The sequence below is a fragment of the Fopius arisanus genome, unplaced genomic scaffold (assembly GCF_000806365.1).
Source record: "Fopius arisanus strain USDA-PBARC FA_bdor unplaced genomic scaffold, ASM80636v1 scaffold00294, whole genome shotgun sequence".
NCBI lineage: Eukaryota > Metazoa > Arthropoda > Insecta > Hymenoptera > Braconidae > Fopius > Fopius arisanus.
The window spans coordinates 34468-52274 of record NW_011888033.1 but is presented as its reverse complement, the minus strand read 5'-3'; the positions used below and the strand labels follow the sequence as shown (position 1 = coordinate 52274).

The 17807-nt window shown below is 42.8% G+C and overlaps 1 protein-coding gene across 1 annotated transcript; it reads right to left on the bottom strand.

The window, feature by feature from the left end:
- Positions 1-16526: 16526 nt before the first annotated feature.
- On the bottom strand, positions 16527-17104 carry LOC105272798 (cylicin-2-like). Its single transcript, XM_011315025.1, has 2 exons — positions 16884-17104; positions 16527-16839 (listed from the first exon to the last, which is right to left on the bottom strand). The coding sequence occupies exons 1-2, from the start codon at positions 17102-17104 to the stop codon at positions 16527-16529; spliced, it is 534 nt and encodes a 177-aa protein (XP_011313327.1).
- Between the last annotated feature and the right edge of the window lie 703 nt (positions 17105-17807).

The window sequence follows — 17807 nt, the reverse complement described above, 5'->3', positions numbered from 1 at the left end:
ATATAAAATAAGGTAGAATAATTAAAAACACAAGACGAAAATTTTTATATGAATAGAATGAATTCGATCACGTCAATTTTGAGATATTTCACATAATCATCTTACACTAAAAATTGAATATCTCCAAAACGAATCCTTCAATGATGCTCACTTTCAATGACATCTGTTGTAGTATTAAAATGAAAAATCCCATTCGAATTTATAGTTAACAGTTCGATTTTTGCGCGGGTGAGAGGGCGAACACCAATTTGCACTGAAAAATGAAAAAATCTAAATATCTGAAAAACTTTATATGGGCAACTATATATATTTCAATTGATTATGATAGAGGATATCAAGAAGAAAATTTTCCTATGAAAAAAAACGAATTCGATCAAGTTAATTTTGGGATATTCAGTAGTAATACCCCAAGACCTTCAAAATTATCGGATATTTCCCGAGAGTTTCGTTGCGTAGTAACGAGAAGGATGATTTGTGCAGGTTAAAAATTCCGAGCGCGAAGTGCGAGGGTTTTTCTAGGGAACTTATCCCGATCGGTGCTACGTGGGGAAACTGGAGAAAAATATCCGATCAATTTTGAAGGTCGAGGGCTATTTGGCGGGATTATATTTTTCATTCCAATTTGAAGCAATTAAACACGTACAAATTGTTTATCGGATATGTTAATTGCTTAGCAACAAACAGGGAAATATATGAAAAATATCCGAAGCAAAACCGTTTTACTTGCATCACGTGACGGGAAACTCCATCATTTGATTGGTTGAAATTGGGATGAAAAAAATAATCCACATAATCTTTGAATACGCAAAATTGAATATCTCTAAAATTAATTTATCAATTAAGCTCATTTTCAATACCATCTGTTGTATAGACAAAGGGACAATCTCTTCCAAATTTAACGTTAATAGTTCAATTTTTACGCGGGTGAAAGAACGACCAACAATTTTTTTCCAAAAACATAAAAGTGACAATTTTTTAACCCACCTATATCTTTTCTTAACTAAAAAATGAGCCCAGGTCAGGGGGGACGACACACAGACATTTTCAAAAAAATTTGTATTTTTACCTTTCAAACCATTCTACGCAGTTTCCAAGCAAAATTAGAGTTTTTTAAAGTCGAGATTAGAAGATTGCAATGCTTCTATTTGAAAGCAAAAACAAATAAATGATTACATTGGAGTAATTTTTTATTCAATTAATAAATCCCGAAAGGGAAAAATCCCGATTTTGAATAAATTATTCAATATTCTCCGCACTTTGATAAAATATTAATGTCGAATATTTCATGATTTAATTCAATAAATTCCGTGAGTAAAAAATGGAATATGTTGCAATGGGTAAATATTAATTTTGAATAACTTATAATTCAATTATCAATTGGATATTCCGATCTTGAATAAATTGTCTCTGACCTCGCACACTAATTTTTATATCAATGATAATTAAAATTACGATCCGTGATCTTCTGGTCGTCTTATTATTTCATTAACCTGATCCTTTTGTAGGCCTAAGGTACTTCGAATGCCTATGTCTTTGTATGCCTGGGGAATCCCTGAAAAAACATCCGCGGAAAAAATATCCCGGAAAAAATATTCCCGGAAAAAATATCCCCATGAAAAATCGTAATTTTTAATATTTTGGTTTTTTCGGACATATTTTTATTTAAAATGATAATTTTAATTGTTTTAATTAATTTAACCAAAAAAGATAAAAGGGAAGCGGGTGAATTAAAAAAGGCATTTTAGAAGAAAATTCCTGTATTTATTATTACACATAAAAATACAACTATAATTTCACAATACAATCGCTCTTGTTTTTAATCCAGGATCACCAACGGGGACGTGGCGGTTACTGATCCCATAAAAAAGGCAAATACAAAAATGAAAAAAAAATCAAGAACTAAAAAAAAAAGGTGAAAGGCTTCGCCCCCCCCCCCCAGCCATCCCTTTCGGGGCTTCGCCCCTGGGCCCCATGGGAGCTTCGGCCCTCGTCCCCGCCAGAGGCTTTGGCCCTGGACCCCACGGTGGCTCTGTCTCTCCACCCCGCCAGGGATTGCGCCCCTGAACACCCAGCATTTTGGAAAGTATGTAAAAAATAGGGCAACAGAGATTAAATGTGTGAGATTAAATGTGAGGATATTTTTTCGGGCGATATTTATTCGGGGAATATTTTTTCCGGGATTTTTTTTTCCGGTGTGGCGTACTGACTGGGTAGAGTCAGTCGAGAGAGCCAACACTACAAATTATGTCTCAGAGAGACACGTCTTTGACTTGCGTCCAAAGCGCAGAGAGCGATTTAGAGATCTAACTTCTCAACCCTATAAAGGGGAGAAACAAACAGAGAGCAACCGTCCCTTCGTCCGGGAATAGGAGGAAGAGGACCGATAGCGGTGAGTGCACGGACTTGTACCGTGGGATGGCCACTTCTCAATCCTGAGAAAGGAGAGAAAGTCCAGGTAGTACAGAGTGCGTAGGATTGCTAGGAGGTAAGGCTAAAGGAACTAGATAGCTAGCCAGGTAGTTCTGCGCTCAAGGCAAGACCGAGCACGAACTGGTCGAGAGAACTCGCGTAGGCGTTTATATAGCTGCCAGTGCAGAGTGGGAGAAGCGTCGTGTGACGTAGTCCCAAGTGCTCCCCACTCTGGTATTCGCAGTGCCACCGTACGGGAGTACGACCTAGGCCCCGCAAGTAATATAGAAACACTACCGCGGGTAGGTAATGTAGCGGAGGCTACACCGGGATATTTTTTCCGGGGATATTTTTTCCGCCACCCATACCTGGGGTTCTTATAACGATTTCAACTGCTGTGCTTGTCTGTGGCGTTTCCGAATCGGAACTACGGGGCAATGTGTGGACGCCAGCTTTTAGTTTAAAATGATTAATTCGTGTATGTTAATTAATACACGGATTGATCATTGTGTGTGGGTCGGGTAATGCTGCATGGATGTCCATGCACATTTTGTTTTTGGAGGCGGGGATGGATTCGACGAGCGTTGGCAGGGGAGGCTCTTGCAAGCCCAGCGAATGGCGTCGCGTTTAATACCAGGCCACACGAAATACTTCTTGAATTGTCGCGCTGTGACTCATCCAGAGGGCTGTGATAGCTTATGGACATCGAAAGTTCGTTGGCGAATAGCCTCTGGTATGAGGGGGCAAAGTCGTCCAGTTAACATCTCACAGTAAATGTCAAACCTCTCAACTATCAGAGGGTACATTTTCAGCGAGTTACTGCAATTACTGATGAGACCTGCCAGCTCCTGGTCATGTTGTTGAGCCTCATAGATGGCCTGAGCGTCAAGACCTTAGGCCATGCCGATTATGTACACTCAGAATAGGGCGTCGGGGATGATGTTTTCTTGGCCTTTCACCTGCACAATAGTGGTGGTGAATTGCGATGTGAAGTTTAGCTGATTGGCTTGTCTGGGTGATGCCTTCTCAGGTCGCTAATCGAACGCGTAGATGAGGGACTTGTGGTGCGTTGTAATCATGAACACGCCACCCTCGATCATGTGTTTGGAGCCTTTGGTGAGAAATTTATGGTTAAAGGTATGGTAGTTTCTCGCGGCAGATCTCAGTTTCCTGGAGAAGGAACCTATTGGTTGCTAGGCAGCAGCCATAGTTGAATCTGAGGCATCTGTAAAGAGAGAGAAGTGAGGTGTCGAAGACCGGAAAAACGTTCTGGTAGCCTCAACCACGATTTGTTGGCAGTTTTTCCGTGTTGCTTCCGTGTCGGGGGTCTAGGCAACTTTGCGTTTATCCTTCTCCTGGGCCTACTTCAAGTGCTTGTTCAGGGGCGTCTGGACGACTGCGGGGTGGGTGGGTGTATGGGGCGATCATCATTCACCATGCCGATGAATTTCCGGAGGTATTCAATGGTATTTGTCTTGGGATAGGTAAAAATTGCATATACCTTCATTGCAGGTTGATAATTGCCATGTCTGTTAATAGTGTAGCACATAAGTACTATATCTGCTCTTGGGCGAATGGTTATTTGCCGGGGTTGAAGGGCATGTGGTTATCGCAGAGTAACTTTAGGACTGCTGCTGAAGTTTGTGCAGCATTACATAGTCTAAGTGGCATACCGCAAAACGCGAAAAGGCTACAGCAATCCTCTTGGGCAAGTTGAATTTTGTGGTAGGCATGCACCAGTTTGAAAGTAGTAGAAATGCCGCTAACGCAATAGTTACCTCTCACCTGCTGCTCGTCACGCTCCTTTCTTCGTGGCCACCATGCGTATAGGGCTGATCTCTTGGCTGCTGGAAGGTCCAATGATGCCAAATGGTAGAAGGAGGTCTAAATTCTCCTTGGCCGACTGAAGTTTTTCGCCAGCTCAATGACGGAAATACTCAGCTACTGATGGGCCTGTTGTAGGGATGTAGTGTGCCAGTGGGTTGCTGAGGCTGATTGTGAGAATCGGTACAGGCTTGGTCATGATGTAATTGATGTACTTCTCTGACAGTTGTTTACTAAATGGACACAGTTGCAGGTTCTTGCAGGTATGAAACATTCAAAATCGCGTTTTAGAGTAAGGTGTCGGTTACGTTGAGGTTGCTGATTTTGTCGAACATACGGTGTCCTTGGAGGTCGATAAGCAGGTCATCGTAGGCGAGAGAGTCTGCCCCGATGATGGCTGTTTTCATATCGGCAATAAAAGCTCACTTCAAGGCAGATCGATAACCCGCTTAGCAGCACGATTCTGGAAATCTCTCCAGGTAAATGGAATATCACGGAGGGGATTCCGAATTAAATTTCGGTCATGTTCGTTACAGGGTGCAGCTTAACATAGAGCTCGCTTGTCACATTTTTTTATAATGTTAAGAATAATTAGTTGAAAATCTGGACGTAAAAAAATCTAGCCAATGTCCCTTTTTTTTCAGGTATTAGTCAGTCCATTCTTATAACACCTAATTCCGTCCATTTTCTTTCTCAGTTTATGCTACGAACCACAGTGCTAATTATTTAGTACCTTGTAACGTGGGCAAATTATTACAAACAAAACTGGACGTTATCCGCCAATCCAACAAAAATCCTTACGATTGCCAGTTACTCTTTGACTTCGGAAGCCACAAACCCTGGTTAGAACGAAGCGAAAAGAAAACAATTCCAGAACTCGAAACCTAATCGTAAATTAAAAGCAGACAAATCGAAAGAAAGGTAGTAGGTTACTGCGCTGCTCAGGGGCGAGGTTCTGGTGAGAGGGAGGGGCTGGGAGGGAGGGGTTGCGAGGGAGGCAAGTGCTGGAGTTACCGGGAAACAAGAAGAAAAAATTCTAAATCACGCAAGTTAGAGTACATGAATTTTTTTTTAAACAAAAAAAAATTAGCTGTCCACTACTGTCCTACAAGAGGTTACCCTTCAGGATAAGTGTGTGGTACCAATTGAAAATTATCTTATGCGACAAGAAAATTGAGAACAACTGGTTCTAGCAGGTCGTCCTGCGCATGACAAGTCGACGTGAACGTAGCGTCATATTGGCCAAAATTGTGCAACTATGTTGAGCCAAGCGTAACCCTTGAATTAAATTCCAATCTAAGGCTTAGATGGGACCATTATTATTTTCATTTACTAGCGTATATGGCGCGCTATGCGCGCCCCTCTTACGCATATGGATGTTATCGTATATTTTTAAAAAATTCCAATAATCAATACACACGTATATATATAAGTTGAAAAATACAAAACTACGTAACCCTTCATGAAAATTAATTTATAAATCTTTTTTTTATTTATTCAAATTTCTAAAATTATATTTATATATAATAAAAAAAATATTAAAAAAATACATACATATATTTTAAATTGCATAGCTTAGCCATGCGTCGAAAAAAGCTGACAAAAAACGTTACATGCTTTTTTTTAAAAGGGATACCGATGACCGTATCCCCGGCATCGTGGAGATAAGAGGAGGACGAATCCTTACCAATGAACGTAAGGTACTTTTAGTCGGCCTGCGAGATTCTACCTAATTTCCCCCAACTGAAACTTTTTCCGGACATTTGACGACTAGTGTACCACGATTCTCGCATGGTGGTAAAGCAAAACTCGAAAACAACGACCAAAAACGTAAAGATGCGTGCTAGTATTATGTTATAATTTCGACAATAGAAAAAAATTCACGGGGAACGGGAGGGCTGTCACAGTAATCTCTACGCACTTACGGTTGTGCTCTCCCTAAGGGATTTCTCCAGAATCCCCTACGCCCCCCTCCTTTGCCAGTTGACAGTCGGTGTCGGGATAGTTCCAGATGGTCCTTTGTGAGTGGTCGGGCTCCTGCTGGGAGCCATCTGCTGGCCTTGCAGATGGTCGTCTCGAATCCATGACCTAGAATCAAGATTCTCATGCACGTTCAGACGGCGAACTATACATGAAATAATGAGACACATCAGAACGAAACCGAGTATTATTTATTACGGGCGTTTCTACCTCAGGTACAGGCACAGGCTTGAATATGAAAAAAATACTGGCAGTTGGGATAACGCTTGACCGTGTGGTTTTAGGCAACGAATACGTTGTAAGCCGTACAGCAGTAAAGCAGTATGTCATAATGCCACGGGCAACAACCGTCAGGTATAGCCAGCAATATTAACCGCGCTAGTGTTAATCGTAGCAGTAGTCAGGTGAGCTGACGGTATGACTTTTTTAGAGTCGAAGTGGTCTCCGGACGCATGATTTTGGGCGGTCCTATCTGCTGGTGATTTTTCTGGCACCGCTCTTCCAGATGCAGTCTCGTTCCGAACATCCTGGGTCCACTGATACTGTTGCCTCCCTCGTCGTTCCTGCGACGTTTGGTAGCCGTCTCGGCATAACGCCTTTCGCTACAGGCAACACGATAGTCGTGCCTGTTCACACAAGAGCACTATGGGTACCCATGACCGGGTTGAATGGTACGGTGGGGCTTAACTTAGGTGGGGGATCTATGGAGAAATACACCGTGGTTTTGGGATGTGGCTACTTCAGCACCAGGTTGCTCGAGCGGCAAAGTGACAAAGGACAAAAACAAAGGTCACGATGCCAGTGTTGATCAGAGTGTTAAGAAGGCATCAGTTGCAGCGATGTTGGCGAAAGTGGCAGAGGTGATGCCTGAAGGGCCCGAATCCATCGTCATGGCCGGTCGTCTTCTTGATCTGGGCGAGTTCTTTAGCGAGGTGCAATATAGACCAGTCTTCCTTCATGGTATGTTCTCCCTGGATTTCCGTCCGGCTGTTAGTTCAGCAGGATGGTCGCGAAAACACTGTGTCTGCCATGGCCCATAGTTCTGTTCCGTAGGAGTTGTGTAGGATCTACCACATCCGTTCGAATCCAGCTGGGGTGTGCCGCTCCGGTGGCATTCGTCTTTCAGCCGTACCTCCAGGACTCTTGTCTCTTTCCGTAATCGTCTCCAACATAGAATAATCAGCAAAATGTCGAGAAGGCAACATTGGCAGTCATTTACATTCGAAGCAATCATGCAAGCTCTAGCGTTCTCGTCTCACTTTTTTCGGTGATCATAATTAGGTGGTTCTTTCATCGGGCACAGGCTTCTAGGGTTTTCGATCTTTTATGGATATCTCACCTTGGCTCCTACCTGAGAAATCTTCCAGTGCGTATCGAGTTTCCGAAACTTTCCCGAAAACTACGTATGGATTTTCATACGGTAGTACAAGGGAGAAGAACAGTGTTTCGCTGCAATCGAGAGAGGATCCGACTGGCGTATGACGAAATCTCCCTCGGAAATTTCGCTTTCTCGTCGGCGCAAATTGTAATAGTGGAATTACCGTGCTTGCGCTACCGTCAAAGCATGATTCCGGGTCTTACGGAAAAATTTCAGCCACCTGAAGTATTCTACCCACTCCTCTGGCGATCGAGATTCAATTGCAAGTTCTAAAGATCAAGTTTCGACGGAGGGAAAGAGCGACTAATGGTTTGCGGCCAAAATTGACAAAGACGGGGATACATGGTAAGCTATGTAGTGCAGTATTGTGTGCGAACCGGAATTCGTAGAGGTGCAAATTCCAGGTTTGGCGGTCACTATCGACGAACGCTCGAACCATCATCTTCAAAACACGAATAACTTGTTTTACGGGTTCACTCAAGGCAGCGAAAGCACTGATGCCCTTTTTACTGAATTCAATTCCGCTGTCGGTAAATAAAATCCAGTGGGTACGCCAACCGGAATGACGTCCTCCATTTGCTCTCTAATAATTTTCCCCGTGGCTTCCCGCAGCGGAATGACCTTTACCTATTTGGTGAAAAGATCTTGGAGGGCGAGGACATAACAGTGGCCAAATTTGCTGGCGGTAATGGGCGCCATAAAGTGCGCTGGAACAGTAATCCAAGACTCCTCGATGTCCCGTTTTCCTATGAAATCTCAGTGCGGAGTGTTTTCTACCTTGCATAATTGACACGTTGTGCAGTGGCTGACGAATCTGATCACGCCTCATAGCATGTTGGGTTAGGTTATATTTTCGAGTAAATCTTTAGTAGGTTTTATCAACCCCCAAATTACCTGCCTCAAATGACCGACCACGCTCACGAAATTTGTCTCGGCAATTCGAAAATATTCGGAAATATTCGTTCGTTGGTGAGATTTTATTTTTTACTAAGCTTTCTCCTTTCGGCACTGAAAATCGATGACTTAATTCGAGGCACCAAAGGGCATACCAATGTGGGATATCGTCGGATTACCCTAGGAGTGGAAGGTGTTTACTGTTCGAGACGCTGAATATAAACCTGAAGATTAAGTTCAAATCGATCCTCGAATATTCGAAATAATCTGTACTACAGCGTATAGGCGATAAACGCAAATTTTCAACTTCATAATCGCGCTAAACGAAAAATAAATGTTTTTAATGATGCTGGCGTTGAGTGCAATCGTAAAAAATTGGGAACGTGAGGTGTCTCCTCGTAATCTGCATTTTTTCTCTTACAATCTATGCAGAGCGAGCTTATTTAGGATTTATTGAACTGCCTAATGCTGACCGACGCCGCGTGTATTCTTTTGTCCTGCTTCTCACTCGTGCACGAATCCGTCCTCATTCCGCTCATCCTAAAAAATTGTGCTCTAGACCATATCCGCGCTCAGTGGTGATGTATTGACAATCTCTCTGTCTTTAACAATTTCTCTGGAACTTTTACCAAGTGAAAGATCTTGTAACTTTTTGTTCTTATTCGTATACCTTTTCGGGTCTCTACGATTTGTTCCCTATCCACCCCCCAACCGCCTGTACCGCATTGGCCGAAAAGGAGGGAAAAACCTCACTCGAGGTAAACGAAGCTCTGGTCTAGTCGTCATTTTGACCGGACTACCGCTTGACAGTGAAACTGTGAGATTAGAGCGCTATAAATATTTGACCGCCGGAACTCGGAATCGAACCCGGACCACCGGCATGCTAGTCTAGCACTCTAACGACATGGCCACTGCCGTCAGTGAAAGATCTTGTAATACCCATGAGTTTTGTAGAAAGTTTAGCAAGATTACTTCTACCAAAACAGATTCATTGATCATTATCAATCTAACCTTTTCAGATAAGTTTAACTTACTGCAGTGGTTTTCTTTAGAAAATGCCACATCACGGCCCTGGTTTGGAATACTCAGAGAGAACCAAGCAACGCAGAAGAGCAAAACGGCGGCGATTAGTTTTTGAGTTACGATATAGCAGCGATAGTGAAGGTGCGCTAGAAGAATTTTGTGATCCCTCGGAATTGAATGAAACAGAGGAAGGAGATCAACACGAAGAAGTGTGGCACGATGCGTGTGACAATGAACTTGGAATAGTAGATGACAGTGAGAGTGAAGGTCAAGAGTCAATAAGTGAATGCAATTCTCCCATATTAGGTACAGTTCTCATATAACTTCCAAATTGGTCATTTTCATCAATATTTTCTAACACAATGGTGGTTAATTTTTTTATTAGAACGACTAATGTTCTGAAACTTCCATAAACATACCGTATGAGGAACATGTGGGATGGAAATAGAGAGCTAGTACGCATACACTTATCTCAGAATTATTCGATTGGCCCCGTGAAAATTTTACGTGATCCATATAATTTATTCCAACTTAACTAACTTTCTCTGTTTCGCAAAATTGCTTCTTCATCTTTATAACTCGGGCTTGAACTTGCAGTATTTCATGGTCTCAGGAAATTTTGCAAACTTAAAGCTGCTATGATGCTGGGAGAACTTGAGAATCGAGATGGGTTAAAAGAGCCTAACGAACTTGATAGACACGTTCGAAAAGGCGGTTGGGTTTTGTTAGTCAGATGGGTTTCATCAGTTGGATACGAGGCAAACCGTAAAATCTAATCGAGGTTATCCTGAAATTTCCGCCGGTATTGGCTATGAATTTAATAATTTAATCATTTAAATTATGTATCTGTAGGTGTAAACGAGACTGATCAGATGGCAGAAGTGGAAGATTCCCTCAGCGACCTTGATAGATGTGAGAATGAAGGAGAAAAAAATAATTTTTCACAGTTCAAAATGGGGCCCATTCCTTCCGAAAGTTCAGGAGATGAATGCCATGAAGATTCACAAACGGATTCGGATGACGATGATGATAATCATGAGTCAAGTGCTTTCTTGGCAGGTGGTGATGAGAGGAAAGATGCCCGTGAACCCCTTTACCCGGGTGCTCATGTTACAGTTGCTGAAAGTATCATAATGAGCTTACTATTCTCTTTGAGACATAACCTCTCGGATTCTGCCCTGAATGATTTGTTGCTCTTGATTGTTGCGCTCTGTCCATCCGTGAATAAATGTGTTAAATCACTTTATTTCTTCAAGAAATGGTTAACGGATCCGAAGAAATTGCTCAAGAAGCACTACTATTGTAGTTCATGCCGAAATCCCTTAGCCGATTTAGACACGAAATGTTCGAACGTTAAATGTACTGAGGGAGAAATATGTTACTTCATAGAATTCCCCATAGAATCTCAGCTCAAAGAATTGTACAAGCGCCCTGGTTTCTATGAGAAATTATCATATAGGTTTAATCGGACACCGGAAAATGAAGGGTATTTGAACGATATTTATGACGGGGCAGAAGACAAGAGTTACTGTGGAGATCCAGAAGGATTTGACTTGAATTCACAAGCGAATGTGTCATTCATGTGGAATTCAGATGGTGTCGACTTATTCAATTCATCCAAATTCAGTGTCTGGCCATTTTTCTTAAAAATAAATGAACTACCACCATGGGAACGGGACAAGCCTGAGAACATGATCATGGCCGGCCTCTGGTTTGGACCAGACAAACCTAATGGAAATACATTCATGGATCATTTGACGGCAGTAATGGTCAATATATCCCATGGACTGACGGTTTACGTTCGCGATCTTGGCAAAAACTTGAAGATCAAAGGTTGTATAATTGGCGTGCATGCGATTTACCTGCTAGCGCGATTATATTGAATATGTCCTATTTCAACGCCAGATATGGATGCCACAAATGTCTATCACGAATAGAGCGGATAGAGAATCACAATGTGTACAGACAAGTGAAAAATTTTCAGGAGAGAACTCTGGAGCAAACAAAGCTATACGCAAAAGAAGCCACTAATCGAGGCAAAATTATTTACGGTGTTGCAGGGCTATCGACTTTGGCAATTTTCACAAAAGACTATATCAAATCCACCGTCCTCGACTCGATGCATTTGGTTTCTGGTTTGGCGAAAATGCTCCTGACAGTGTGGTTCGATAAAGACTACAAATATCATGCGGCATCTCTCCATCATTGCTTAAAAACGGTCAACGATCGGCTATGTTCCATCACACCTCCTTCTTTTGTCAAAAGAATGCCAAGAACGATCAATGATCTCAGCGACTGGAAAGCTTCAGAGCTCATTACATGGCTGTTGATATATTCTTTGCCCGTATTGCATGGAGTCATGTCTGATGAATACTTTTTCCACCATCAAAATTTGGTTTTCGGATTGTATATGTATTATAAAAATGAAATATCTCCCTTTGAGTTGCAGCAAGGGAAAGAGTCAATTGACTATTATATGCATGATTTCGAGAAATTATATACATACAGATTCATGACGCCTAATCTCCATGGCTTATCACATCTCTGGCAAATTGTAAGTAATTTTGGTCCTCTAAGTGTCACTTCATGTTTCCCGTTCGAAAACATGAATGGTGTTATAAAAAAGTATTTACACTCCACAAAAGATCCACAATTACAAATATGCACGGCCTTCTCTTATTATATCCAATTGGCATTCTTGAAAGCAACATATCTAAGACCTGACAGCAATGCTTCTCTATTTTGTGACAAGATGGAAAAGAAGGGGACTCATCGGCACAAATTACAGTGTATTTCGCATAGGACATCCATTATAGGTACAATTAAAAAAATCCAAACTATTTCGGACTGGTTGCGAGAAGCTCTACAGCTGGCTGGGATTCATGGAACATCCATATACCAGTTTCATCGCCTTCTGCATGAAGGTATTGTTTACATATCACAGTCATACAGAAGGTCCAGAAAAACGAATTTCTCATATGTAGAATTCATGGAGAACGATGTTAGATGTCTGGGATATATTACAACAATCTTACGAGTGTCCAACTGTTCCTGCCATTCGAGTCTATGTGAAACCTGTATCAGCACCATTGAAACCTATGTAATTATTCAGAAATGTGAAACGTCGAATCCACTGAACCTTCGGAAGCTAGGCATAGATAATGCAGTTCCCATAAGTTTCATGAATGGCGTGCGATTAGATTCTCATCATGTGACTTGTATTGTGCCGGTATCCCAACTCCGAGGAGTGTATTTCTTGATCCAGTTTCCTGACATGGAGCTGAGTTACGTTATTAAACCTGTGAAATTATAAATCGTTGACGGAATGACTTGACCGTTTTCCGTAATGGCCCGTAAATTGGTTTCCGTAATTGGTTGATCAAGCATCATACACATCGAAAGATGCTTTTGAATAGTCGTAAGAGTCACATCATTCCAGCGTAGCGTTCATCAAAGATACTCTCTAATCTGGAAAGCGACACATTTCACCAAAATTATTTAGAAGTATCTGAGACTGATGAAAGAATCAGAGTCGGCACATGAACCCGGTACATATAAGGCTGGGAATCTTTAGAGAAGAATGAAATAGTTAGCACGTGATCTGGTGCAGCCGCGGAGTGAACAGGACATCGCTGATTTTTAGGAGCGAGAAACGATAGTTTCTGCGGAGGGAAAATTCGATGAGGTGCACAGGATCAAAGATGAACCAGAGTTAATAGGGAGTAATTTGCATGCTGTATCATAGGCAACTTAGAAGGTTCAGAAATACATCAGGATGATAATGCTCCGCCGAATGATGTCCTCATTCTAGGCTAGTCGAGGCGTGAGAATACAAACACTAACCGCTTATATTATTCAAGAAAGCATAGTTGGCACCGAGATAGACTAGGCTAAATTGGAATACCATACACAGGTACTAGTAGACGATTTGAAACGATTCAATTCTAAATGTGTCCAGCCACCGACTAGTCTACTTCAACCTCTGAAGCATGGGTACAGATACAGGATGGAACCATAGCAGAGTCATCAGTAACTTCTTCTCCTATTGAGCCACGATTCAAGTCACTAACGAGCAAAAGCAGATAAGGTCCAGCACTGTAGCTGGTATTATTGAAGACAATACTGTGGGCGATCAACAGGCTAGTAATCCTTCAGAGTTTGACACCGGATTGATTGATCAGGATTCTTGTGAAAACATAAGAGATATGGCACAGAACGAGAACAAAAGACTGTGGTTACACCTACAAGTAATGTAAAGCAAGTAAATACTGCTGTTGATGTCGCTACTGTTGTTTGTGGAGAAAACATTCGTCATGTTCTCGCCAGTCGAGCAGCCAGAAACCTCGTCTAACATTGCAGGAGATGAGAAATACTCGTCCCGCAACCAACGGTAATTATCTATTTGAAGAATCAGAAATTTTATCCGAACTATTCTGAATTGATCAAGTTAAATATCAGATCACATTGCATACAAAGTAAAATAGAAAAATTTCAGAAACCTAGCCGTCGTGAATACCCGATTTCATTCCTGAAGGTTACATTCTGCTAGGCTCTGAATCATCATTCTCAATCATGCTCAAATTCTCATAGTGACATTTCAATATCTATCAACAGTTTAGTCCAAACGATACAGGTTACAAAAGGCGAAAATGCCAAAACTGCCCACGTGGATTGGTTGTCATAATCATGCTAATGATTACCTGAATTCAATTTTCTTGGAAAACATATATGTGACCTTGACTTTCACCTTATAATCTTGGAATATGTACCGATTTTGCGCTCAAGATCATGATATATGAAAAGTACTTGGGTAGTCGAGATAGTTTTTGATCAGCTGAGCCCAGAAAGTTACTATAACAATAGGAACTGAGCACTGTTCTTTTGTCACTCACCACTGCGACTGCAACGTCGATGCGCACCGCATAGTCGATATCCTTTTAGATTGCATCGCTCGTAAGAATATTATGATAAATTTTCCATTTGGCTCTCATCACCGCATCATGTGGTGAGTATACGGCAACACTTTTAACGTTATCGATTAACAACAAAATAGATGAGTTTCTGTCCAAGGAATTTTCACTTATGCCACGAAAATGTTCCGTACTATGCCTGAACGCTCAAAATCAAATTATCAAAACTCCTTTACCCTGTTGTAGTAATCACAGTATTTTGATTTCTCTATTCTATCCCAGTCGTGTTGTCTCTGCTGATCTTCCAGTGTCTCCAGCAACTCCTCCAGACTGTTTCCTGCCTCCTCATGCTCACCATCCCACAGTTGCTTAATGAATTGAACATCTCCCAGTGACCTCAACTTATCCTGCACCCACTTTCCCCATTCCGATGGTTGGCCATTTAGAATCCCCTTGAATTCCTCCCTCAGGCACTTTCTCGCCCACCTCTCTTCATCCATCTTGCTCATCTTCAGCAGAAACGCCGCTGCTCTCCTGAAGGCCTCCACCTCTACACTACAGCTCCCTGACTCCATTCTCTAAATGTAATCCGGTGTGTTCCTTGCCAGTCCCATGCTCGACTTGGTGTATTTCTTCTGAACCGTTTCAATCACTTCCTGCCGTTCCCATCCCTATATCTCCACTCCATATAACGCCGCTGCCTTCACCGTTACTCCCATGAAATACAGTCATCCCTATAACTCCACTCCATATAACGCTGCCGCCTTCACCGTTACCCCCATGAAATACAGTCGCCTTCTTCGATTCCTCAGCCTTCTCCTTGTCATTTCTCCCCACGCCTTATTGACCAGACTCTGCGCTTTCCCTGCCAGCTTCTTCGTATGCCTTCCAAAACTGTTCCTTGTCGTGAACCAGAATCCTAGATATTTGAAATCCCTCACTATCTCTATTGGTGTCCCTTTATACTTCAAGCTCTCCGCCTCTAGCCGTCCACCCCTCATAAAGATCATTATCTTAGTTTTCTATACACTCACTTCCATCCGGTTGCTATCTGACCAGCGCTCCCCAATGTCCTCAACATTCTCTCTAACCCTGCCCCGTATTTCACCAACAAGGCCGCGTCGTCCGCGTACATCAGTGCGAATGCCTTAACCCCAGCCCCTGTCCCTTTTGCCGCTCCTTCATCTCCTCTCCTCTCGAATGCCTCGACTAGATCTTGGATGAAGATATTGAATAATAATGGGCTTAGTGGGCATCCTTGCCTCACCCCCTTTAGAGTCCTGCATTCTTCTGTCAGCCCCTCTTGCCTTTTTGTCATCCAGTTCCTCAGTCCTATCCAGCCAACCTCGTTCTGCGCTTCTGTGTAGCTTTTCTAGTCTTACCTCGACCTGCAGCACTTCCAGAATCCAGTCTTCTAATTGCTCTTTCTTCTTTCTCGGTTTAAGTGTTAGCCCTTCAACTATGAAATTTTTCCTCTTTGTCCTCCTCAGCTTCTCTTCAGCTTGCCATTCCTCTTCAGTTAGTGCCCTTGGCAGAGGGTTCAGGTATATTATTTCCTCCGCTCTTTCAGTTTCCACCTGGGCCAAGTTCTCGTTCATCAAGTTGGGGGTCCCCTACTTCCCAACGTATCATTAGCGCTAACTGCCTGGTGCTCCTCTTCCCAGTCCTCTTCCTCCCAATACCCTGCGTCCTCATTCGGTTTGGCGTCCTCCGCTTGTTTTCCTGTGGTTGTTCTCCAGTCCCCTAGCTTTCCTTTTCCAGCTTTCCGCGATTTCTCTCCACCGTTCTACTCTTTCCACTAATACCTCTGTCTCATCCTCTGCCTTCCTGCATCTTTCCTGAAGTTCTCTGAGCTGCTCGCCCACCCTATGTCTTCTATTCCCTTCCTCTACTTTTTTCTTCTCGCACTCCTCGCATTTGCTATGCCCAGCCACTTGCCTTACCTCTGTCCTAATTAGTTGCTTCAAGTCCGCCATTCTGGCTTCCCATTCCTCCTTTTGCCTCTGCTCCCAGTCAGTCATCCACATCCAGAGCCCTTCCAAATGGGTGATCCTAACCTCCGTTAATACCGGGGGAATTTCCCTTCCATTCTCCGAGCGCCCGCTCCCCTAACTGTCATTCTGTGTCTGACTTAGCCTATGAACATCGTCTTCCTCAACCTGTGGCAGATCCGTCTGTTTGCTCATGCCAGCGCTTCCCCATTCCTCCGTCACATTCAGTTCTGCTTCAGTCGCCCAGCGTTGTCCTGCTTGTGCGAGGCTCTCTTCTTCACTCTGTGACTCCTCACTCGTCACCACTTCTACTCTTATTCCACTTCCACTCTCTTTGCTCCCACCCCCCCTCTCTTTCCAGTTCGCTGTCTCCAGCTCAGTAATCCCCGTGTCCTCCTTGTTATTGCTCCCCGCTCTGGTTGCTTCTTCCCTGTTCGCGGTTATCGGTTCTATCTTCTCCTCTACTGACGTTGCCTCTTCCTTCTCATTGCTGGTCTTCTAGTTTCTCTCTCTGTTGAGTCCTCCTTTCCGGTCGCAGCTTTCTTTCTGCCTCTCCTTTTTTCCCTAGGTGTCTCTACTGCCTTAGCCTCTCCGCCCTTGCTGCCGCCTCCGTCGTTTTTCGCGTCAGTCCCCCCACCACTGAGGTTGTCGCCCCTCCGTCCCTTCTCTCCCCTCGACGCAACGCCGCCGTCCATCCTCCTAACCACAGCCTACCGACGCCAACTTTCCTTCTTAATTTTCCTTCCTCTAATCCGTTTTTCCGCTGTACTCCAGCACTTACCAACTCTTTCCACCGTTACTTACTTTTTCGTCGCACTTTGGTTGACTTCTCGTCTTTTTAAAGCGAATTAGCTAAGAAAAACGACAGAGTGTCTGAACCCGCATCTGACCCTTGTTAGTCGTACCACGGTATACAATACTTATATAAATTCTCAGCATACGTAGGCATATGGTTTTTTTTTATGTGTTTATGAATCGATAGATACTTGTAAATTAACAATATGATTCGAAACTTTAAAAGCTTACTTTATCTGTGTAAAATTATGAATTTTAGTGAGCTAATAATAATCTTTTCTTTCACGGATAGAACGGGATCGACAATTGATGACCAGTTTCAATTCAGATATACATTCGATCTTCATGAAAAAATATTGATTCGAGATTGCGGTGCATGGACAGCTGAATCATTCGATCGCTAGCAAATGAGTCATCTGCGATCCATCGTGCGCTTATGAATCACATATGATTTATTTGTGAATGATCGGAAGATTCAGACTCAGAAGTGGATGCGAATAATTTCAGAAAATTTCATCGTAAAAGAAATTCTAGATCAATCCCTTAGGGCATCGTTAAGCTCATTTATTACTAGCGCACCCGTAGCCGCGTCGCTGATATCCC